Source organism: Erigeron canadensis, chromosome 5 (genome assembly GCF_010389155.1).
Source record: "Erigeron canadensis isolate Cc75 chromosome 5, C_canadensis_v1, whole genome shotgun sequence".
NCBI classification, from domain to species: domain Eukaryota; kingdom Viridiplantae; phylum Streptophyta; class Magnoliopsida; order Asterales; family Asteraceae; genus Erigeron; species Erigeron canadensis.
In genome coordinates, this window is record NC_057765.1 from 29,634,977 (window position 1) to 29,659,398 (window position 24,422).

The 24,422-nt window shown below is 34.3% G+C and overlaps 3 protein-coding genes across 3 annotated transcripts; all 3 read right to left on the reverse strand.

Moving 5' to 3' along the window:
- Nucleotides 1-362: 362 nt before the first annotated feature.
- Nucleotides 363-5,352, reverse strand: LOC122601529 (probable serine/threonine-protein kinase WNK4). The gene is made up of 4 exons (XM_043774283.1): nucleotides 5,222-5,352; nucleotides 5,017-5,167; nucleotides 4,433-4,576; nucleotides 363-1,463 (listed from the first exon to the last, which is right to left on the reverse strand). Exons 1-4 carry the CDS (start codon nucleotides 5,350-5,352, stop codon nucleotides 363-365), a joined length of 1,527 nt encoding a protein of 508 aa, XP_043630218.1.
- A 217-nt stretch (nucleotides 5,353-5,569) lies between these two features.
- LOC122601530 (probable serine/threonine-protein kinase WNK4) lies at nucleotides 5,570-7,048 on the reverse strand. The gene has a single exon (XM_043774284.1). The coding sequence runs from the start codon at nucleotides 7,046-7,048 to the stop codon at nucleotides 5,570-5,572; it is 1,479 nt and encodes a 492-aa protein (XP_043630219.1).
- Nucleotides 7,049-18,959: 11,911 nt separating this feature from the next.
- On the reverse strand, nucleotides 18,960-22,061 carry LOC122600401 (SNF1-related protein kinase regulatory subunit beta-2-like). The gene is made up of 4 exons (XM_043773111.1): nucleotides 21,702-22,061; nucleotides 20,844-21,025; nucleotides 20,358-20,520; nucleotides 18,960-19,490 (listed from the first exon to the last, which is right to left on the reverse strand). Exons 1-4 carry the CDS (start codon nucleotides 21,804-21,806, stop codon nucleotides 19,155-19,157), a joined length of 786 nt encoding a protein of 261 aa, XP_043629046.1. The 5' UTR covers nucleotides 21,807-22,061; the 3' UTR covers nucleotides 18,960-19,154.
- Between the last annotated feature and the right edge of the window lie 2,361 nt (nucleotides 22,062-24,422).

A 24,422-nucleotide genomic window follows, 5' to 3' on the forward strand; every position in this document is an offset into this window, starting at 1 on the left:
CTTTTCATCACTAAAACTAGATTTACCGAATTAGGGTCCCATTTCGGCTGCATTTCTTTCTCATCGCCAAAAAAATGATAACAAGTAGACCTATCAATCCTGAGTTGCTCCATACCACACAAGAAATGATCGTGATCACCCTACATCGAAATACACACGTACTTATATCGTGAATATCAAACACACAACAAAATTATCCTTAGAAATCCTAAGGAAAACTATACAACAAAACTAGACCAGTTTTGAACCATAAAACGTACAGCAGTTGAATGACAAAATCGATACCTTTTTCCACACCTATCTCGTATTTGCAGCTTCTCTGTAACTCTCTAATTCAGTTTCAAGTTCCTGTATCCTTTCCTCTAAAGAATGTTCAGACCAACTGGAGCAACTACTTGTGATGCTAGAACAACTGGAAAATGACACTCCTGATGAGCTCTTCGTCGAATCACCCGTGTAACTAGATTTACCAAAGAGGGTCTCCATGTCGGAACCAATTTCAAGATTTCATCCTTGATCCGGTCTGCTAAGGTATCAACATCTTCATGAATTATGCCAACTTCTTCAATCATATCTTTCGCAGTTTCATGTGGATCTTCAGCATCCAAGTTGAATGGAAATTCAATATTATGCCCATTTCCATCAACATCAACCACTCTCAACTTTATTGTCACAAACTTTTCTTCATTCTTCTCTTTTTTCACATCGAGATCCTTTTTCTCATCAACACACGGAAGTTCTTCTGACAAAACACACGATGGGCCGCCATCATCCTTCTTTACACATGAACTACCCAATGACACCATATTGTCGTCACTAAGCTGCATATCGCCGAAAAAATCTTCAAGTCTTGGCTCAAGTACCTCCTTGTTTATACATCCTTCGGCAAGATAAGGGTCTTTTAACAACTCTTTTGCTGACAATCGTTGAGCCGCAGGGACCAAACACTTCTCTTTGAACTCCTTCACTTGTAGATCCCTGACTTTTGAAAGACAAAGCGGCTTTACACCAGAAGTAACTTTCTCATGTATCTCTGATTGATCACCTTTGCATTCGCTATACGGATGCTCACACGTAACAACCTCTAATATGCACATTCCAAACGAATATGTGTCAACAAGTTCATCATACTTCTCTTCAAAAAACTCCGGTGCCATAAAATCAAGAGCCCGGCTACGTGTAAAACTTGCTAACCCTGTATCTCCTATCTTCACTTCTCCACGACATCCATTGAAGAAAATATTGTCACAACTTAAATCTCCATGAATGATCGGCGGTTGTTGACTATGAAGATAAACCAACCCTCCAAGAATCTGTCTAGCCCAATTCTTGACAGCCTTCAAATCAATACTTTTGTGTTTCATTCGAAATTCCCTCAAACTGCCCAGAGTAAACGATTCAGTAATCATGTTAAGCGTTTTCTTTTCCTCATCCACCCAAGTAACATACGACTTAACTACGTTCTCATGCCGGGTGTGGATTCGTCAATCCACCGTCACGTCAATACATATAATATACGTCATACGTCACAAGTATAACATCATAATAGAGTGGCCATGATCATACCGAGTGTGGATTCGCCAATCTACCGTCACGTCTATACATAATAACAATATATATAATATACGCCATTCGTCACATTTAAACATCACATAACACGTATCACAATCAATCAAGTAGATATCTAATGTCTCATTTCATATCACAATAAGTTGTATCAACCGACAAATGTTTAACAACTGAGTACACTTTCCACCCCAAATAAAGTATATGTAGGGGCTACGAAACTCACCTTAGTCAATTAGAGGCAAGTTAAAATCAAGTTATAAGTATCCAACGAGCTACAAATATCCGGAAGTCTTCAATGTTCGCAACCTATCAATGTATATATATATATATATATTTATATATCGTTTGTATTAAAATGCAAGTATTTATATGTTCATATTAATATAAATCATAACATTTACAAATCAATTCCTAATTGAGACCTAACCAATTTATTTGTATAATGTTGTATATATATATATTATTATGTGTAAATTAAATTGGTAAAGATCTTCATTTGGTGACAACCAAATTTTTATATCAACATAAAGAAGGAAAAGATGAAGACTTCGGGTGGAAACCAAACCGACCCAAGAATTGAAAAGTAGGCTGGCCCAAATTTGATGACATTAGTATTCCCATTTTATTGTTTAATGTGGGCTTTTATACTTTGACTACACCCTCACGACATAATTAAAAGAAACATAATCGGAGCAAGGAACACAGTTTGACTTTTCAAGTCAAACATTGACTTACGAATTTCACCCCAAATTGACAAGTGAATCCGACTTGTGAAGGTTCAACTCGTTTTTGTGCAATGGTAAGTTTTAGAACTTAAATGGTTTTAGAACTTAAATGGTTTTTGACTTATTTTTATGAACAAAACCCTATTTTGACCCACAAGAGATTTGACTTGGAAAGATGACCCAAGAACACTTGTATATGATTAAAAACAAGTTTATAAACATGTAATGATAGTAATGAATCAAGCTTAACGAAGCCTCAAATCCGAAATTTAAGCTTTAAATAACTATTTCTTGCACTTGAAGGTTCCAACTTTTTATATAATGATTAGATGATGATAATGATGATGAATTTAATAGCAATCCAACTTGAACAACATTTAATTGGTGCAAGAATTTAGTAAGAGATTGAGGTAGATGTCTTGCATTTAGTGTGAGAGAGAGAGATAGGTGGAAGAATGATTGAAATGAAGGTGTAAGGCTTGGATTGGGTGGTTTGAGATAGGGTTGGGTCAAGGGTGGTTCATGGGTCACGGGTCGACCCATGGATCACCCGATTACATTTCTAGTTGATTTAAACGGCACGTCACGCCATATATCGACTTAATTCCATAATATAATCCCGACTAGCATAATACACGTCATAAAATCGTCAAATAACATTTAAATCATTTTATTACCCAAGAATAAATTAAATCCGCACACGTCACGTCAACGGGTCAATTTAAATAAAATTTTACTAAATCAGGAGTTTAAATTACAATTAGTCACGTAAATTACGAGTCAAAATTCACGAATGTTACACTTTATCATCTTTAGTACACCTGGCATACTGAAGCAATCTTCCCTCTGAACGTGTATCTTTTTTTTCTCTATCATAATTGAAGAATCTTAGCTTTGCTCGTCGAAAATGTTACTTTTGAAGTCAGATGTCATTAGCTTTCAATGTAGCAGGGTAAGTGGTCTCAAAGTGGGAATTGGGGCATAATTTGTGGAGTAATTAGTTTTTCATATTAAGCCATTTCATGCATTACTGGGTGCAAGATGCTCTTAGTAAGCATCTGAAAAACCATTTGTACTATGAGAATGACTTGTCCCTGCATGTTCGCCGTTTTTGGCTTCTATATTGCACCCTTACTGCAACTTTGGGTGGCAGAAGATATATATATGAACAACTCGCACTTGCCTAATTCGTAAGGACATTCATATATTGTAGGAAATACAAGGTTAAATGAGTTGTATGGTTACATGATCAAACACCATGATGATAGTCATTGACCAACTCCCTTACTGTAATATCTAGTTTTTGTGACGAGTTTGGCACTTGTATCTAGTATAAACATCCACTTGATTTATGTGAAGCCTGCGGTTGTTAGTAACATGGATTGGCTCCTCTTTGGAGGAAGCAACTCATCTGCTAATAAGTGCAGTTGCAAGGTGTCGGGATTGAAAAGATTGTATGTAAAACATTTAGATATAAGCCCGAATGTAATATGAAATAGAGTTTGATAACAGTGTACCTCAAAAACTTAGGATAAATAATTAAATTGAAAGAACAACTTACATTCTTTGAAATAGAATCAAACTCAAACTTTAGCTCAATTAAAACAAAATCTTTAGTTTTGTATAAAGTCTCAAAAATCTGAACTCTCCTTTACTTGATAAACAAAAATATGTATCAACTACAAGAACATCCACAGTTCCACACTGCCTTTTCGGAGGTTAAGAAGGCTGTATTCAAATGGTCTTGAAACAAAATATATGGGTTAGAGTGTTGACACCAGTAAAAGCTAAATGATCAAAAAAAAATGGGCCGGGCCTATCAATCTTGAGATTTTTTTTTTTTTTTTCTTTTTGTGAAAATGTGAATTATATTACTAACCAAGTATTTACACATTCTTGGACAAACCCAAGTACTTCAATCAAAGTGCAGAAAGATTCATAACTCCTATACATCCCAAAAACAACTTACAAAACCAAACAAACCAGAAACTCGAGTCTTCTCAATCCCACAATTAGTGCTAGAAGAGGACCAAGTAGCCTCATCTTTCACGGCTCACTATTCCAATTCGCAAGCACTAATTAAAGCACAAATTCCTCACTCCCCAAACCTATTCATCCCCTACGAACTTTGGTTTTACATCCCGCTTCTTGTATTCCTTTATCACATTCATAGTTTTCTTGACCTTAAGCCCCATAAGTCTCATTCTAACAGCTTCACAAATGCATTCAGTTACTGCTCTCTCATCTCTTTCTTCACCATTAACCATTCTTCTATTTCTCTCCTGCCACAAATAGTAAACAGATGCACCTAATATTAGCTTCCCTATCACATTGCAACTGCACTATTACCACATTTCCGCAACAATTCCTCCCAAATCACTTTAGAATATCTACATTGAAAAAATAGGTGGTTATGAGGGTCCATACTTGATTTGCAGAGGTAATATATCATATTATTTTCATGATTCCACACCGCAATTCTGTCTTGAGTTTGTAATCTTTCTTGAACTGCCAGCCATAGGATAAACATGTGACTTGGGATTCCTTGAGAGAACCATACAATTTTGTTCCCCCACTTCAGGACTATTTATTTTGAAGTCATTCCACACTCTTTTTATAGCAAACTCCCATAATTCTCATTATTTTGCTGCCAAACCACTTTGTCATTTCTTTCTAAATTTTCAGCCATAGGAATCTCCCTTAATATAGGAAAGATTGTTACCCAATTTATTGGCCAATTCCACCTGCCATCAACAAGCATACTTGCCACTTTCATATCAACAGTAAATCCAGCTTCATGAACTCTTCTCACACTAAATTCCTTACATAATGGTCCACTCTCACTATATATCTGTAGTTGGGATTTGTCGTTTCTTCATGGTCGTAACACCACCAGTCATACCAAATTGAAGTGATATTTCCATTACCCACCAGATGCTGAATGTGAGGGTGTAACTCTTTCTCTTAACCCCAAGAAAATCCTCCACAACTCTTTCTCAATTTTTAACAGTGCTAACCCATTAACCCAAAGACTCTTCTTTCTTGAGAATTGCTCCATACTTCTCGCAGCAGAACCCTTTTCACAATACGACACAAGGAATACTCGTGATCACCCTACATCGAAATACACACGTACTTATATCGTGAATATCAAACACACAACAAAATTATCCTTAGAAATCCTAAGGAAAACTATACAACAAAACTAGACCAGCCAGTTTTGAACCATAAAACGTACAGCAGTTGAATGACAAAATCGATACCTTTTTCCACACCTATCTCGTATTTGCAGCTTCTCTGTAACGCTCTAATTCAGTTTCAAGTTCCTGTATCCTTTCCTCTAAAGAATGTTCAGACCAACTGGAGCAACTACTTGTGATGCTAGAACAACTGGAAAATGACACTCCTGATGAGCTCTTCGTCGAATCACCCGTGTAACTAGATTTACCAAAAGAGGGTCTCCATGTCGGAACCAATTTCAAGATTTCATCCTTGATCCGGTCTGCTAAGGTATCAACATCTTCATGAATTATGCCAACTTCTTCAATCATATCTTTCGCAGTTTCATGTGGATCTTCAGCATCCAAGTTGAATGGAAATTCAATATTATGCCCATTTCCATCAACATCAACCACTCTCAACTTTATTGTCACAAACTTTTCTTCATTCTTCTCTTTTTTCACATCAAGATCCTTTTTCTCATCAACACACGGAAGTTCTTCTGACAAAACACACGATGGGCCGCCATCATCCTTCTTTACACATGAACTACCCAATGACACCATATTGTCGTCACTAAGCTGCATATCGCCGAAAAAATCTTCAAGTCTTGGCACAAGTACCTCCTTGTTTATACATCCTTCGGCAAGACAAGGGTCTTTTAACAACTCTTTTGCCGACAATCGTTGAGCCGCAGGGACCAAACACTTCTCTATGAACTCCTTCACTTGTAGATCCCTGACTTTTGAAAGACAAAGCGGCTTTACACCAGAAGTAACTTTCTCACGTATCTCTGATTGATCACCTTTGCATTCGCTATACGGATGCTCACACGTAACAACCTCTAATATGCACATTCCAAACGAATATATGTCAACAAGTTCATCATACTTCTCTTCAAAGAACTCCGGTGCCATAAAATCAAGAGCCCGGCTACGTGTAAAACTTGCTAACCCTATATCTCCAATTTTCACTTCTCCACGACATCCATTGACGAAAATATTGTCACAACTTAAATCTCCATGAATGATCGGCGGTTCTTGACTATGAAGATAAACCAACCCTCCAAGAATCTGTCTAGCCCAATTCTTAACAGCTTTCAAATCAATAAGTTTGTGTTTCATTCGAAATTCCCTCAAACTCCCCGAAGTAAACGATTCAGTAATCATGTTAAGCGTTTTCTTTTCCTCATCCATCCATGTAACGTGCGACTTAACTACGTTGTGATGCCTTAATGTGTTCAACAACCGAACCTCAGAATAAACTTTCTCCAAATTCTTTGAAGATTGCATGGAATCTTGATTATCATCATCTAGGATGATCTTGACTTGGTTCCATGCAACTTCAACTCCTCCAACTTCATCGAATCCTTTGTATACCGTCTTGAATGGACGTTTCTCTACTACTTCGTTATTCCTAACGTAACGATTATTAAGATAACATCTTTCTACGACGTCATCGTCTTCTTCAAACTGATCTTGTTTTAGTTTCAGATTCATGGTCTCATGCATCAAAGCCATCACTTCAGAATCCATTAACACCATGATGATGAATCAATACTAATAATAATAATTGAAAAGATATTGAAAAAGTAATAAAAGAATGTAGAAAGGACGTACTTACGAAAGAATATTAAGAACTTTAGGGTTATAATAATGTGATTGATCGAATTACTTTTTGCTTGCTTAATTTTGAGTAGTAATGATGTACGAATGGAAACCCCAATTCTTGCCCAAATATATAGGAGTACGTACGTACTCTAGGACCGTCATATTGTAAGTTATTAATTACGTGCTCTTCACTACATAAAAAAGTTATCAAAAAAAAAAAGAGTCTGTAACAAACCAAACTCCAATTTATAAACGGTGTAAAATTACTTAATACTTCTAGCTACTTAATTAAACTATCTTTTTTATTATTATTATTTATTTATTTATTGTAATGTTTTTTGTTTTTTTTTTAATAAACAGGGAATACCCATTATCTCAATATTTTCAAGGGTGGTTATTACAATTTGATATATCTAATCTAAAATATATTGAAAGTGTACGTACTATCAAATTAAGAACACCATGTTGGAATAAATATGATTCGATTCGAGTGATAAAACATCTCAGATCATCCTGTGGAACCTGTAAGAGCATTAAACATGATTGCTATAGATTTCGGGTTCCCAAAACAAAATGATTGAGTAATAATGGGATGAGAAATTCGGCTGAAACATGATGCACGAACTTCTTAGAGGAGAGGCACACGAAATTAAGTGAGGGATTTGTTTCTCATTAACCTTAAGTTAGGGTTAATAACTCTCTATTTATATAGAGAGTATTTACACATTCAGTGTTTAATGTGTGTAATATTAGTCATCATAGTTTCAATCATGTAAAGGGAATTGAAACTCTATAATATGTTTTTAAGAGTAAATACGTCAATTATATATTTAATAGACATATGGATTTTAGGTCAATTATCATATCAGGAATGATAGATGATCAGTGACGGTCACTTTCAATTCACCAAGATCAAACGTATACATATTATTATTGGGTCATTGATTGGGGCCATTCACGCCACTATTGTTTAACTAGATCGACACCCGAATCAATGGTTAAAACAGTTACATTACTTTGAAAATTGGATTTAACTTTAACTATATTGTCAATCAATAAATTTATTGAAAATGTAAGTGAAATATAACTTTGTTAATTTAATCTACTATATAATCGGATGGTTTCATATGAAAACAGTAGAATAATTTCAATAACTTAACATTGATATTTTCATTCAATGGAGAAAGTAGATGAGAATAATTTAGCTATTGTAGGTCCGTAGTTTAAATATTTGATAGGTTGACTATTCGGGTTAATGTAAAAAAATCAAGTTAATCAAAATAAAACCTTTACCCAGTTATTTAAAGACCACATCATTACTCAGTTTAACCTGAGCTCTAGAGGTATTGATCGTATCCCATCACATGAGTGCCCTTTTTGTTCATTGGGGGTCGACACAATGTCTCATGTATTTGTTGATTGCGCGTTTGTTGAGGAAGTAAGACAACATCTATGCTCTTGTTTGCGATTTAACATTCTACAGATGTTGCCGGAGGAGATTCAAGTGTGGATTACTTCAAGTTAGTCGTCGAAGAGGTCAAAAAACATGGTTAGAGCCATTTGTTTCGTATGGTGGTGGTCAATCTGGAAACACCGCAATGATATCCTTGTTAACTCGAGACGGCCGAGTACCTACGATGTGTTCTCCTCTATTGTTTCATTATCTTTTTTTTTGGTTGTCGAAGCGTTATAACGCATTTGATTATTTGTGGTCTACTTGGATTGTTAGTCCAAGTTTTTTATTGTAATTCTTTAGCGGCTTGCCGAAGGTTTGTTAAAAAAAAAAAAGCCTTTGCCCAATATATATATATACATATATTTTTTTTTGTTGTTGCTAGATCAGATATCTAAATAATTTTGAAATTAAGAACGTATGATTTATGTAAATTTTTAAAACAATGATGCATACAATTAGAAAAAAAAAAAAAAAGCGTTTTTAGTTAATTAAATTGTTCACGTGGTTTCTATAGATGAATATAATTTTTTTTTAAAGCTCATTTTCTTATTCAGTCATCAATTATCAGTGAAAGATGTTTTTATAAAAGGAGGGTGTTGTTATAAAAACATCTCCATTGTTAGCAAATATCAATCGTATAGCCTGTACGAGTATATACAACCCCTATGAATTGACTGGTGATCCTTTTTTTATGGACTGTTCAACACTGTTAATATATTTTGTTTTTTCTTTGACACTTAGTAAAAAGAGCTGATCTTATTTCTGATGGACATATCTAATCTTTTTTCTGACATATCCAGTCTCATACAACCAGTATAGGTTGATATGAGAGTATAGGTTGATATGGGAATATAACACTTTGTTTTTTCTTTTTTGCCCAGAGTATACGTATAATAACATACGGATTATATGATTGGTGTTTTGTGGAATTAGTAGGTGTGGATAGACGAACCGAAAAGAATCTAAGTTTGGAACTTCATAACTTTTTTCAAGTGTTACTATTTACTTAAAATTAAATTAAAATTTTTTTTTCATTGAAATGTCTCAATCCAATTTTAGTTGTCATGTTGACTAACTTTGACCGTAAATAACTTTGTTTGTACTATATGTTAGTTGATGAAACTTATATGGACGAAAAGTACATTAAAAACCCAATTCATTCATATATTTTATATCAAGTGTTAAATGATACAAACAAATTTATTTACGGTCAAGTTCAATATGATAATTAAAATGGGACGGAGGATAATACGGTATATACGAGTATTTTTCATGTAGTCAAAAGTCAATGTTTTGTTTGGTGTTGGAAGCGAAGGTTCCTGCCAATCTTCAACATCCTACCAAATACCGTGTGTTACTCGCTGGCCCACTCTTTCTAACTTTTCCTAAATTATAAGTTGACTTACCAAGACTTTGACGACTTCTTATTCTTCTATTTTCATTTGAGGTTACCAAATAATGTTCCTTCCTTATCAGAAAGGGAATTAAAATTTATTAGTTTTCTACATAACTAATTCCCTAGCAGAAAGGGAATTAAAATCTATTTTCCTTGTTTCCACAATTATTTAATCATATTCTAGTTATATTATTGTCAATACATGGCAAACATATCATATATTTACATATTGATGGAGAACCACATGCTCAGTACATAATGATTTTAACCGTTTTTTCCCCTTACATCATAGTACATTTAAAGATAGTGTACTTTTAAGTACATTTTTGTTGTTAAGAACCATGTAAAGAGTTTTAGATATATCGGTAAAAAAAAAAGTTAATTTATAGTTGTTGATGGGTAGTGATAAATTTATGATATTTTGTTGCCATCAATAACAAATACATATATCACTTTGTAGAGTATACAATTATATAATCTATGTATTGTTGTATATAATAATTAAAAATTGTTATAAATTTATTATTCTTATAGTAGTTGATAGTTGGTAGATACTCAAAAACTTTTTAAATATATTTAGGTTTTTGATAATATATTTGAAACTGTTAATAAAAAATTAAAATGAGAAAAGCTAGAAGCTTAAATCCAAAAGTTGGTTTATTTAGCTTCAGATTGCAAACCTTATGATCAAATAAGAGTTTCATTTACAAATCATCTAACTAAAGTTTTGCAAAATTACAATACATCTAATATATGATATACAACATTGTTACAAATTTACAATACATTATGATATCCTATCATATCGTTATGATGATATACAATAATGTTTTGATGGAAAAGAAGATCTTTTTCATTTTTGTTTTTTGACGTATCAAATAAGTAGTTTAAATTAGAGGATAACTTGGATGATGTTAACATTATTTTAGTTGGATGATGTTGCTCTCACAAACCATTAAAATCATGGGGGGCTTTTTGACATGTGTAGAAATTAATTTAAGTGAGTTTGTGAGAACAACATCATCCAACAAAGATGATGTTAACATCATAAATCATTTTCTCTTTAAATTACATGGTGATCAAGGGTGGGTAAATTAGTAACTTCATTACTTTTCAAACTTATAAATGGACACAAGGATATCACACTGATCCCCATAACTAAAACCACCCTCACCTTAATTATTCTCATCATCTCCTTCTCTAGTTACAACAATGAGCAAAATTACATATCAAATCAAGAATATTCAAAGCATTCAATCACCACTAAAAGCCCATTTTTTCAAGCTCAACACCAATATACTTTCAATCTTCATATGCATCTTCTTGTTCTCATCTTTTGTATCTCTATGTTCATACATTCACAATTTCTCCATTTTCACCGATTACAATGATAAACACTACATCTTCCTTCTCTGCAATGGAATCCTAGCTTTCCTAATCAACAATTTCAAATCGACCCACGTTTCTTCACCAAAAAAGAATCAATATGATGACATCAAACATCAGCCTATGCTCATATCATCAAAACCAATAGTCTCGATGGAAAAAAATGATGGAGAGATCAAACAAGACTTTGAGATCAAAGTTGAGCATAATGAGAATCGAGTTTTATTAATTGAAGATCAAAATGATATAGTTGAAGAACAAAAAGCAGGGGAGTCAAATGTAGCATTAGAAACAGAGGAATTGAACAAGAAATGTGCAGAATTCATAACAAAAATGAAAGAAAGAATGCGGCACGAATCATGGCATGGCAGCAATCTTCTACCACCAAGCCAAATCAGTGCCATAACCACTTGTTAGTGAAAATCAATTGTTAGCTTTAGTATTTTAGTAGGTAGATATTTTTTGTAGTGTTGATTCATATTTCAATGCTAATATACGTCTAGTACTAATTCAGTATGTATTTATGTCTATAATTATCAATACATATAACCTACACGGTTATGGCAATCATCTGGTATACTTGGAAAATTGGTCTACGCTCAATATATTGTGGGTTTTAGACCTGTGATATTAATTGCTTTTTTTGAAAGATCAGATTGAATGTCACAACGAAGTGTGTCTAGATTATGTTGTCTTCACCGAGTTTATAATAGATTAAGTGTAAATATATATATATATATATATGTAAAGAAAATAAAATCAAAACGATTGTTAGTTATGATATTGACTTGGAATTTAGAAAGTCTTCGGATAGCAAGACAAAATTGTAGTCTATATATATATATATATATATATATATATAATTCTTATAAAATAATAGTAACCAAACATTTTAAAGCCCTCTTGCAATCTAAAACTAATTTGAAAAATTGCCACATAAGATTTTATCCTATGTGTCAACTCCATATTTTTCTTTAAATAAACTATATATTTAGAAAACAAATGAACCTATATATGTTAAAATAAATAAATATATATATTGTAAGAATCTAAGATCTTCTCATTAGATAAAATGATATATTCTCTTTAGTTTAAAAAATCACGTCTATACCTAATGATATTTCATTATCTTTTTTATTCAATATTTATATGAGGTTCCTTTCGGTTTTTTTATGGTGATTATATGAAAGTTTGCTCAAGCCGTTGGTTAGTTGGAACTCTCATCGCATTAATCATTAGTGGCAATATTTAAAGTTTATAAGCTTTTTTATCACCACTAAATTATATTCATCTTATATGAGTTAAGAGCTTTGTATAATATCATAACATTCTGAAAGAGTTATGTTAATTCTTTCGTTTATATCACCATGGAAATTATGTAAAATTTTTGGTTTAATTCTTTTATCTTTTTTTGAATTTTATGATAATGGTTAATATAATCTCTTTTTTCTTTTGTTTTTTAACAATACAATTTTTCATTGTGATGATGAGAAAAATATTATGATGGTAGACGCAGAGTTAGTTCAAAGCAAGTGTATATAACAATTAGTTTAATGATTGGATAATGAATACGTTATTGCTAATTTAATTAAGTGAAACTAAATAGATTGTTCGTCCATATGTTTTTTTTACGATCATTATTGATCCATTCCATTAACTCATTTGTTCACATATTAAGTGTTTCATTAAATGTTTTTTTAAGCAAGTTTAACTCAAATCTCACTTTATTGAGCATCTTTTTAAAGCAGCCGCACATCGTGCGGGTAAAAAAATCCTATATATATATACTGTTGGAAAGAAAATAAATCAAAGATTTAAGGGGATCAGGTTCACATCATGTCCCGGATTAAAAGATATCGTCAAATAATTCCCAGCCAAACATTATTGTGTTTCCATATTTAAACTTCTCTTGTACTTATAAATTGGGACGTTTCCCATTGTAATGGAACACACAGAATAATATAACTTCTCATTTTCCCATTCTTTCAATTATTAACATGGCATCAGAGCAGGCATACGACCTGGTATGATAATCTATACAGTAATCGTCTAATTTCGAAGCCATCACTTAACCTAAGTCACCATGGCAGAAGCCGGCGACTCAGGCGTGGGTTCCGAATTAGCACTCCAATTAGCCGAAATATTACAAAATAACCAACCACATAATCCCAAATTATCCGATAACCTGCAAATCAACTTGAAACTAAACAACCAAAATTACGCTCTATGGACTCGAATGATTCGAGTCGCCATAGGCGGAAAATCCAAATCCTTACTCAATCATTTAACCGAAGAACCACCAACAAAAACAACAACTGAAAAATATGAAAAATGGGAACAAGAAGACCTGATCGTGTTTTCTTGGCTCATCCAAAACATTGAGCCCGTTCTTGCCGGAAATCTCACTGAATATTCCACCTCAAAGGAATTATGGGATGCTTTGGCAACCACTTATAGTAGCGGCAAAGACAAACTGCAAACATTTAACCTTCATGTTAAAGCAAACAATCTCAAGCAGCATGAGAAATCTCTTGAGGATTTCTGGATTTCTCTCCAAGGCGTGTGGGGAGAAATTGATCGAATAAATCCAAATCCCATGAAATGCCCAGAAGACATTAAAATATATGCCAAGATTAGATCCGAACAGAAACTATTCCAATTTTTAAACGGATTAGATCGTAAATTCGAATCCGTCAAACGGGAAATTCTTCGGATTGACCCGCTACCAACCACCGAGGCTGCCTACGCCACCGTGCGTAAAGAAGCCACTCACCAGAATATTCTGGGAGCAACTATTAACGATTCACAGGGCATAGCATCCGGATTAATCGCCGGAGAAACAGACGGCGTGAGTTTGGCAACCAAGGGTTTTCGCAGATTCAATGGCAAGAAAAAACCGGCAACCAAAGATGAGAAGTCCCATCTCCAATGTGAAGAATGCGACATGTATCGACATACCAAAGAACAGTGCTTCGAACTCTTAGGGTATCCAGATTGGTGGACTGACAACCATAAAACGGTGGCCAAAAACGGTTCTTCGAAATCATCTCCTTCTCCTACCACCAATACCAGCAGTTCAACCACCAAAAGAAATACTGATCGGCGATCGGAGAATGGATCAGGGGGAATAGCAGCAGTGGCGGCTGGAGAAAATGGGGGAGATGATTCGTTTGGGGTAGCAAGTAAAGGGGAAGAAGGTGAAGTTCCCAAAAATAAATTCTTTCCTAATTTCTATCCTTATAAAAAATATGTCAACCGCCCCCCTACATACAAAAAATATGTATATACCAACCGCTCCCTTTATTTAGAACGTCCCCCTCATTTTTCTTATTTGGACCGGTCCAAATATGGGCTCAAAAGTCATGGACTTGGAACTAAGAATGAAAACAGCCCATTAACCTTATATGGATCGGCATATATGGCCCAGAACTTGTGCAAAAACCCAAATGGGCCATGGATATTGGATTGTGGGGCTACGGATACAATGACATATGAATTATCTGATTTTACAGAAATATCCAAGCCTGCAAAAACTCACATCGAAGTTGCTAATAAGGGAAAAATGGATGTAAAAAATGGGGGAACGATTAAAATTTCTCCTAGCATCAAACTTCCTAATTGTCTCTATGTTCCTAACTTGTCACACAAACTTTTGTCAATAAGCCATGTAACAAAAGAACTCAATTGCTCTGTTCTAATGCATCCAACCTTTTGTCTCTTACAGGATATTAGGACGGGACGGATTATTGAGCGTGGCACTGAAAGAAACGGATTATACTATGTCGATGAAGTGGTTCAAAGTGGTACTGTGATGTTAGCTCATGGAACAACTGATAGAGAAGCATGGTTATGGCACAGAAGATTGGGTCACCCCTCAGTTAGTTATTTGCACATTCTATTTCCTGATTTGTTTCCATTAAATAAATCACATACTTGTGAAACATGCATTTTAGCTAAAAGTCATAGGCAAAGCTTTAAACCCAGTAATACTAGGGTTAATGTTCCTTTCTCTTTAGTTCATTCTGATGTATGGGGTCCAACCCCTGTGATTGGGGGTCAAAATTTTCAATATTATATAATATTTGTTGATGACTGTACCCGCATGACCTGGATTTATTTTCTGAAAAGTAAGAATGAAGTATATGATAGGTTCACTAATTTTTATGCCATGATTCAAAACCAGTTTCAAAAATCCATCCAAATTCTTCGATCTGATAATGGTGGAGAATATGTGAATTCACAGATGAAAATATTTTTTCAATCCAAAGGGATAGTTCATCAAACCACTTGTCCTCACACACCAGAGCAAAACGGTGTGGCTGAAAGAAAAAACCGTCTCCTTTTAGAAATGACAAGGGCACTTATAATTGAATCACATATTCCTAAATCCTTTTGGCCAGAAGCTATTGCCACTTCCACATATTTGATCAATCGTCTCCCAACCAAAATCTTAAAAATGAAAACCCCCTTAGAAACACTCTCTGAATACACCACAATTCCTCAACCCCTCACACTACAACCTAAAGTTTTTGGATGTATTGTCTTTGTTCACATTCCCAAAACCTACCGGAACAAACTTGATCCTTGTGCTGAGAAATGTGTCTTTGTAGGATATGGGGTAGGTCAAAAAGGCTACAGATGTTATAACCCAAAGACACGTCGCATGTTTACAACAATAAATTGTGATTTCCTTGAAACAAAGTACTATTACTCACCTCAACACAGTGGTCAGGGGGAGGAGAGTGATGATCCACTTAGTTGGTTGAGTTATAGTACCACCTTAAGGGAGGACCTTCCTAAACATGGTACCACTGATAATAGCACTGACCATAGTACCACTGATCATAGTACCACTGAAGTCAGTGCTACTGCCACTCCCGAAAATCCGGCTCCCGACGTGATATCTGAGGTAAGTAATTCTCAACTGGATGACTTAAATGAAATAATGCTGGTAATATTCAAGAGCCCACTTCTGAAAGAATGCAGGAACATGAAGAACTTGTTACTAACGAAGTGCCAGGAAAGTATGTTCTTCCCCCAAGATCTAACAGAGGAGTTCCAGCAAAAAGATATAGTCCAGAGAAAACCACCAGGGGAACTAAGTATCCGATGGCCAACATAGCTGAAGGGAATCTTTCTGATAATGCTAAGGCATTTATTGCAAGTCTCTATTCGGAAGAAACTCCCCCAAGCATAGAACATGCCCTGGAATCAGAAATATGGAAAAGCGCTATGGACGATGAGATGAAGGCATTAAAGGAAAATGAAACATGGGACAAATGTGTTTTACCACAAGGAAAAAAGCCAGTAGGATGTCGGTGGATCTTCACAGTAAAATATAAACCAGACGGGGCAGTTGAACGATACAAAGCTCGGTTAGTTGCCAAAGGGTATACTCAAACCTATGGTATTGATTACTCAGAGACCTTCTCCCCGGTGGCAAAAATAGATACAATAAGGGTTTTACTGTCATTAGCAGCCAACCAAGGATGGCCCCTCACCAGTTTGATGTAAAAAACGCTTTCCTACATGGAGAGTTAAAAGAAGAAGTATACATGGAAGCTCCACCAGGTTTCTCATATCACTTTAAACCTGGAGAAGTATGTCGATTGAAGAAATCACTGTATGGATTCAAACAATCCCCCAGAGCATGGTTTGGAAGATTTACTTTAGCGATGAAGAGGTATGGATTCAAACAAAGCAATTCAGATCATACTCTGTTTCTCAAAACCAGAGAGAGTCTTGTGACTTGTTTAATAATCTATGTTGATGATATGATTATCACTGGAAATGATGAAGATGAAATGAAGAAACTAAAAGGAAAATTGTTTACAGAGTTTGAAATGAAAGATCTGGGAAATCTAAAATATTTTCTTGGAATTGAAGTATTAAGGTCACCGAAGGGGATCTTCATTTGTCAGAAAAAGTACATATTAGATCTTTTATCAGAAATAGGGATGATTGATTGTAAACCAGCTCAAACACCTATGATAGCCAATCAGAAACTGTTTATGGAAGAGAAAGCTAAACTGGCTAATAAAAACAAGTATCAACGATTAGTAGGGAAACTGATATATTTGTCACATACTCGTCCTGACATTGCACATGCTGTTGGGGTGGTTAGCCAGTTCATGCATCAACCACAGACTGCCCACATGGATGCAGTCTTAAGAATTGTCAGGTATCTAAAAGGGACCACTGGCCATGGAGTCCTGTTCAAATCAAACGGACACTTGAATATTCAGGTATATACAGATGTTGATTGGGCAGGAGACAAAGGAAACAGACGATCAACATCCGGCTATTTTTCTTTAGTAGGAGGTAATCTTGTTACTTGGAGAAGCAAGAAGCAAAAGGTGGTGTCATTATCAAGTGCAGAAGCTAAATTCAGAGGTATAGCCAAAGGATTAGCAGAGGCATTGTGGATAAGGAAACTTATATCTAAAATAGGATTCCCTCCACGAGAAAGCACTGAGATCATGTGTGACAATGAAGCCGCCATCCAAATCTCAGAAAATCCTGTACAGCATGATAGGACAAAGCATGTAGAAATCAATCGACATTTCATCAAAGAAAAACTGGAAGCAGGAATTATCAAGCTACCGTTTGTTAAGTCTTCAGATCAACTGGCGGATATTCTGACAAAAGCAGTGGGGACAGATATGTTTCACAAATGTCTAGGCAAGTTGAATTTTAGTAATCCCACCATTCAACTTGAGGGGGGGTGTTGGAAAGAAAATAAATCAAAGATTTAAGGAGATCAGTTTCACATCATGTCCCGGATTAAAAGATATCATCAAATAATTCCCAGCCAAACATTATTGTGTTTCCATATTTAAACTTCTTTTGTACTTATAAATTGGGACGTTTCCCATTGTAATGGAACACACAGAATAATACAACTTCTCATTTTCCCATTCTTTCAATTTTAATTCGATATTTCAGTTGTTGGTGGTAGACGGGTGATTTTAGAAAACTCGAGTAGGGAGAGATCATGATACATCACTTGTTTAGCTTTTCGCAAGATTGCCTACTTCTGATTTACAAAAGAAAGAAAATTCTAAAACATATATAAACTTCAACATTCCTCATGAGTTTAACCTTTTAAGTCAATTTCTAACAAGGTTAATTAACAATTTAAATAGACATTTGGAGAGTATTTCGTGTTCAATCTTCTTCATGGGAGTTAATGAGAGCCTGATTTATCATAGAATTCTTTGGTTAAAATGGGTAAATTTGTTGGGTCGCAAATTGAACAACTTATCTCTCACGTGATGGGCTTGTCGCAGTCACGTCTTCCTTTTGGATTTTGTGAATCAAAAACCTTTCGAGATATTAAAAACTACACGTGTGTAAGGTATTTTATTCATTAATTTGGTGCTTTAGTTTCATGTCCAACTGTTCTATTATAAGAAAAGGTATTACAAGCCATGTTTAATTATGGAACCGAAGAAGGAAAACATAGAAACAAGAACAAATTTTCTCAACATGGGCATCGCACATTAATGGGCTGGTGACAAGGGTCGTATTTACTTAGCCACGTGCATGAACCATGGAAATACATTTCGTTTTCACTGTTTGTAGGTGGCCGTTTTCTGTCTATGACAAGTGACTTGCAAAATCATGTTCAAGAGATCGAACCTTGAGAAAATCTCCAACAAAAAACAAAAGACTTAAAAATGATAAATTCTATGATCCTATCTTTGTCCTGATTTATAAGCTCAAAAGACACAAAATTCAAAAAATCCCCAACAAAAAACAGAAGAAAGCAAGAATCTAGAGAAAAAAAATGTTTACTTTCTTCCTTTCTTGAATGGCTTGTAAAGAACCGTTGTCACAAATTTGGTACGAAATCTTTGGGATGAACTCAAAGCAACAATGGGTTGATTGTTGTTGTCTCTCTTTATATACAAATGGTTCAAATTGGCTGATAAAGGCTTCTGAATAGCTTGTTGGTGGTTCTTGGATGAAATTCGCTGATTTAGAGGCATTTGTTCTAGCAACGGGGGCAATTCAGGAAATTTCTCGGCAAAATCTTCTAAGGTGAGCAATGCATTGTTGTAGCTTGACACCGGTGAAGAAGGACTTTTGGGTTCTTGATCTCTGTCCACATTTTCAGGGTAACTATCCTGAAATATTAAAAAGTCAAAATCTTGCAAAATTATTAAAAACCGGGATGTTTTCCTTCCTCGTTTTGTGTTGTGGCTATAATCTTTATTCATCTTTCTATCAAGGGAAACTAAATTAGTGAAACTAACAGTTCACAAAGGTCAAGTCAGAATACATAATTTTTAGAATGACTTTAACACCTTTTGAAATCACCTCCAAGGACCAAGGTAACATAGCTGGTCCGGAAACCTGATTTCCCACAAGAGGTCTCAAGTTCCAAAACCTAACTAGGTTGGTAACATCTAGAGTTGGCCACAGAAATGGTTAGAAAACGGCCATAGAAATACTCTCGTTAGCCTCATGACTTCCTGTTAACATATATCTCCTCTAATCTCTTAACCTCGCTATTCAAAAAACCAGGAAAAATAAATAGCAGTATCCATTTAGACCTGCTTAATGGGTTGATTTGGGTTGTACTTATTACAACGAATCAAATAGGTCAAAGGGGATTTTGATGACTAGCTAGGAACTCAGTGAAAGGTTAATTTCTTTTTGTTTATACTTTTGTACACATTAACTAATTATTACATGTATATTTTAATTAGAATAGACAGTTTGCACTACAACGTAAAACCCTTTTTGAAATCCAGCCAATAGTAAAAGTAACCCTTTCAGTGAAAACCTGTTTTAACCCATTAGGTAATAGGTTCGGCATGCGTGATTTGCCAACGTCAAAGAAAATATGCAAATAATGAAACCCGAGAGTGCAAGATGCAAAATACTATTAACATGATGCGTTTGATCCAAAATTTGAAAAAGACGCATTAAATTTTGCATAGATTGATCATAACAGAGAAAGTAGACAATATGTAGCTAATGAAGAATACCTTCAACTCCAATATATTGAATTCATTCCCCATATTATTGCGCTCATGTGGTAGATCAGGAGCAAAAGTCCACTGCCCATCAACAACAAAACGATAATAGTAAACTCCGACATTTAGTACCTTAACGATAGAGAAATCATTGCCCGAACCGTCTAATAACTCCCTGATCAAACACAAGATTCAGTAATAGTCATCAAACTACCAGAAAAACTATAAGTGGCAAAATGGGCAGTTCAGACGGGTTGGGTAATGGGTCAAAACGGATACTTTGGAAATAAGGTGGATGCAAAACAGTTTTGAACCAATTTACTTTATAGCTAATTTTTACTGTTTTACTGCTCTGACCCATTTGAGATAAAAATATATCACGAATTGACCCATTTGATATTAAAAAAAATAGCCGAATTGACCTATTTATAAGTAAATTGGTCATCACTGTCACTTCTAACAAAAACTATAAGAGGGAGGTAGCAATGCTTTGCTAACCTTGTCATCCAGTTATCCCATGATCCCTCAATGGCAACTTGTGTGCCACCATGAATCCAATTGATAACTATCGGTATTCTCTTTTCTTGGCCTGCAGATCTATAATGCGTTGATATCTCATTGAACTCATTCTTTTCGATCTGCACACTCTGATTAGGATTTCGTGAAGGAGAAAAAGATGCCTGAAAAAATCAGTATATTTAAGATATTATTGTGGGCTTTGTGTACCAAGAGTCTACAAATTTCACAAGATATTCAGAATGCAACAATCTCTATAAAAACTGAACACATAAAACAGAAATGTCAATGGGTCAAGATTGAGTCTCAAGTTCCGAAAAGTAGTGAAATTCTTTGCACAACTTGTTGTTGAACAAAAATCAAATAATGTTTGTGTGTGAATTAATGAGTTATTAACTATATCAAGAAAAACACCATATCTTGCAAAAATTAACAACTTAAGACAATTTTTTTGGCCAAAAGCGATGGACCTTTTTGGTATGTACATTTACCTAGCTTACTTTAAATGTTTTCTTCTTGCAAATTAAAGTGGGCTACCAACATTTTCATTTTGCCACAAAAGATTTACCAATTCTTGCCTTCTAATTGAACTTCTAGCAAACATTTTACAGAATTATAAGAAATAGTCGCGGGGATAACCCTATTAGGCTGCATAGATCTGAAAGGCTCGCCTTTCTCAGATAACTTATACATGGAAAACCTTTTTCATTTACCCGTTTATAGAAACCCTTCAATTCTAGTATAGAAAAGTTTTATTGTATAAAGATACTTAGTCCATTACTAAAGATCCAAATTTGCGCGTAACAAAACGTTAGGAACACATATACAAGCTTGAGTTACCTGAGGAGTGACAGTCAAAGGAAACTGAGAAGGCGTGGAGGGTTGAAGCGTGTAGTAATCCTCTTGCTGTTTTCTTTTTTCGTCTCCGCCATTAACATTACCCATTACTTAAAAACTATGTTACAAAGCTATCACATACACACACAAAAGAAAAAAAAAACTTGTAGCAATCAAGAACACAACTTAAACACTCAAAAAAAAGATAACCAACTCATTATCGGTCCAACTTAAACACTCAAGAAATCATTAAAAGCAATAAAGACCAAAGTAGTGTTTAAGTGTGTTTTTATATATAACTATACATGCCAATGTCTTTGTTTAACTAGCTTATGTTCTTTTTATGAAGAAAAAGGAATTTGATAGATATACATATATATATAACTTGTTACAAAGACAGAGGGCAGGTAACATGATTTTAACAGCTTTGGCATGATTGATAGAAGGCCCTTTTTGTCCTTTTTATCTTTCAAATAAAAACAGACAATGGGTCATTTATTTCTCTCTCAGATACCATGGTTTTTGGTGGAGCAAAAGACTAGTATGTGTTGCACAGTTGAAATCTGCTTTATTCTCCAAGCTCCAATGAGTTTGGAGGAGTCTTTCTTTAGGATATTAATTTAATAATTTTATGGAGGAATGTTACATCATTTTGTATTTTGTATTAACTAGACGGGTGCCCGCGCAATGCAGCGGGAATGGTGGTAGCGACGAAGGTGTGGCGACGGCGACAATGATGGTGGCAATGTGTGGTGGTGGTGAATGTAAATTAATTGATGTAAGAGAGGTTAATATGGTTATTTAAAAGTTAGAGGATCTATGTTGTAAGTTATTTCATCAAGGTATTATAAGTAAATAAGTGAAATGTTTAAATTAGTGAATAAAAAATAGAGGTAATATGGTATTTTCAAAGTCTTAATTACTTAAAGGAGAGGATGCAGTTTGTTTTACATAAAAGTATAGATATAGATATAGAAGTATAGATTAGTGGAGTGGAAGAGTGCCCTCGTAGTCATAATATGACAAGAATGAATACATACGATCGTTAGTTGGCATCAGACGACTTTGAATGGTGGTTTTCGCTGATAGTTAAAAATTACGTTTTAGTTTTTTTAAAAAGATATTTTATGATTTTCATAATTAAAATTAAAAATATATAAAGTTGATCGAGCCGGTTTCTTAAACAAGATTTAAAGGCTTTCTTCGAGGTGCAATTTTTCCTAAAGCGTAAAATCCTGAACTTCCAATTACTTGGTATATGGTTAGAATGTTGATCAATTGCAAGCCGATAGGTTAGATTTGAGAATAATGTCATAGGGAAAAATTAATTTACTAATGTAGTCATCCACATAATAACAAAACATAATAAAATTTGAAAATTCGAAAAATCTTATTCATATTCCTTTAAAAGTTTGAAATTGCATATTGGAATTTTCTTTCTTAATGTGGGCATCAACAAATTTTAGGTTCTTATATAATCAGTGGAATTATAATTTACTTCTTAGAACAATTTGTCATGATTATATCTATATTATCAAACATGTCACATCAAATATTAAGATATAAAACCTTCTAGCACAAATTACTATTTTAATGTATTTTTTTTAATATTCTCATTGCAACCACATACATTATTTTCTAATTCGTAACGAGTTCAATGACATTACTATATACCCGTCTTCAGTTTAGGGAAAACCCAATTATTTTCGGAAAAACCTCAGTCTTTAATACAGAAAACATTTTGCTTTTGATTTCAATCCAATATCTTAAATCCTCAAGTCCATTAAATTCTAATCAATCTATTAATGTTCGGGATTAATTATGATGCCTATTGACGGAATAAACCCGCTTACATGTGTGACACTACTGACTTTAGGTTTGTGGTGATAGTGTATAGGTCCACATGGTACTTGAAATCGATAAAATTCCATCGTGGGCTACAAATACAATACCACTTCTATTCGGATCAATAATAATACCCATTAAAATTCCAACTTTGTAAATTCGTTCCTCGTCCCATCAAATGGACTTCTTATGTGTGCAATACGCGTAAAAGGTCAAGGATTGACAATTGTGATTCTCATTAAGGTTGCGTTTATCTTATTGTATAATATGTAATTGTTTATAGTTTAATTAAAGAATGCCCCTTTAGAATAGAAAAGGAAATATTCATAAGATAATTAATGATCTAAGTCTTTTTTTTCTTCCTTCTAAACGGCAAGTGTTGGATGTCAATGGCAGAACCGCCTCATAAGAGGGATAAGCTAGGCAGGTGCCTAAGGCCCCCACTTCTCAAAGGCCTCCATTTTTTGGCTTAGTCTTTTACAAGTTATGACAATTAACAACTCGTTTAAATATGGTGTGTGAGTGTGTCACTTTGAAATCGTATCATTAATTCATTATGCATTCCCTGTTCCTTCAATTGCCAATTCTTGAAGAGTTTAAGTTTTCTAGTCTTTTTCTTATGTTTTTGTATTTTTTTTTTCTTAATATTCACACAATTTCTAGTTTTTTTCTTTTTATGTTAATGTATTTCTTTTCTTTCATATTCACACAATTAAATAACTCGTCCAGTTTTTTTCCCCCACAAATAATAGACTTCTTCATTATTTATGCATAAACATATTATTATAACATTTAGTATATAACACTTATTTGAATCATTTAGTTTTAAGAATTTTATGTCCTTTAGTTATGAACCTTTTAATCTATTTTGTCATTCTC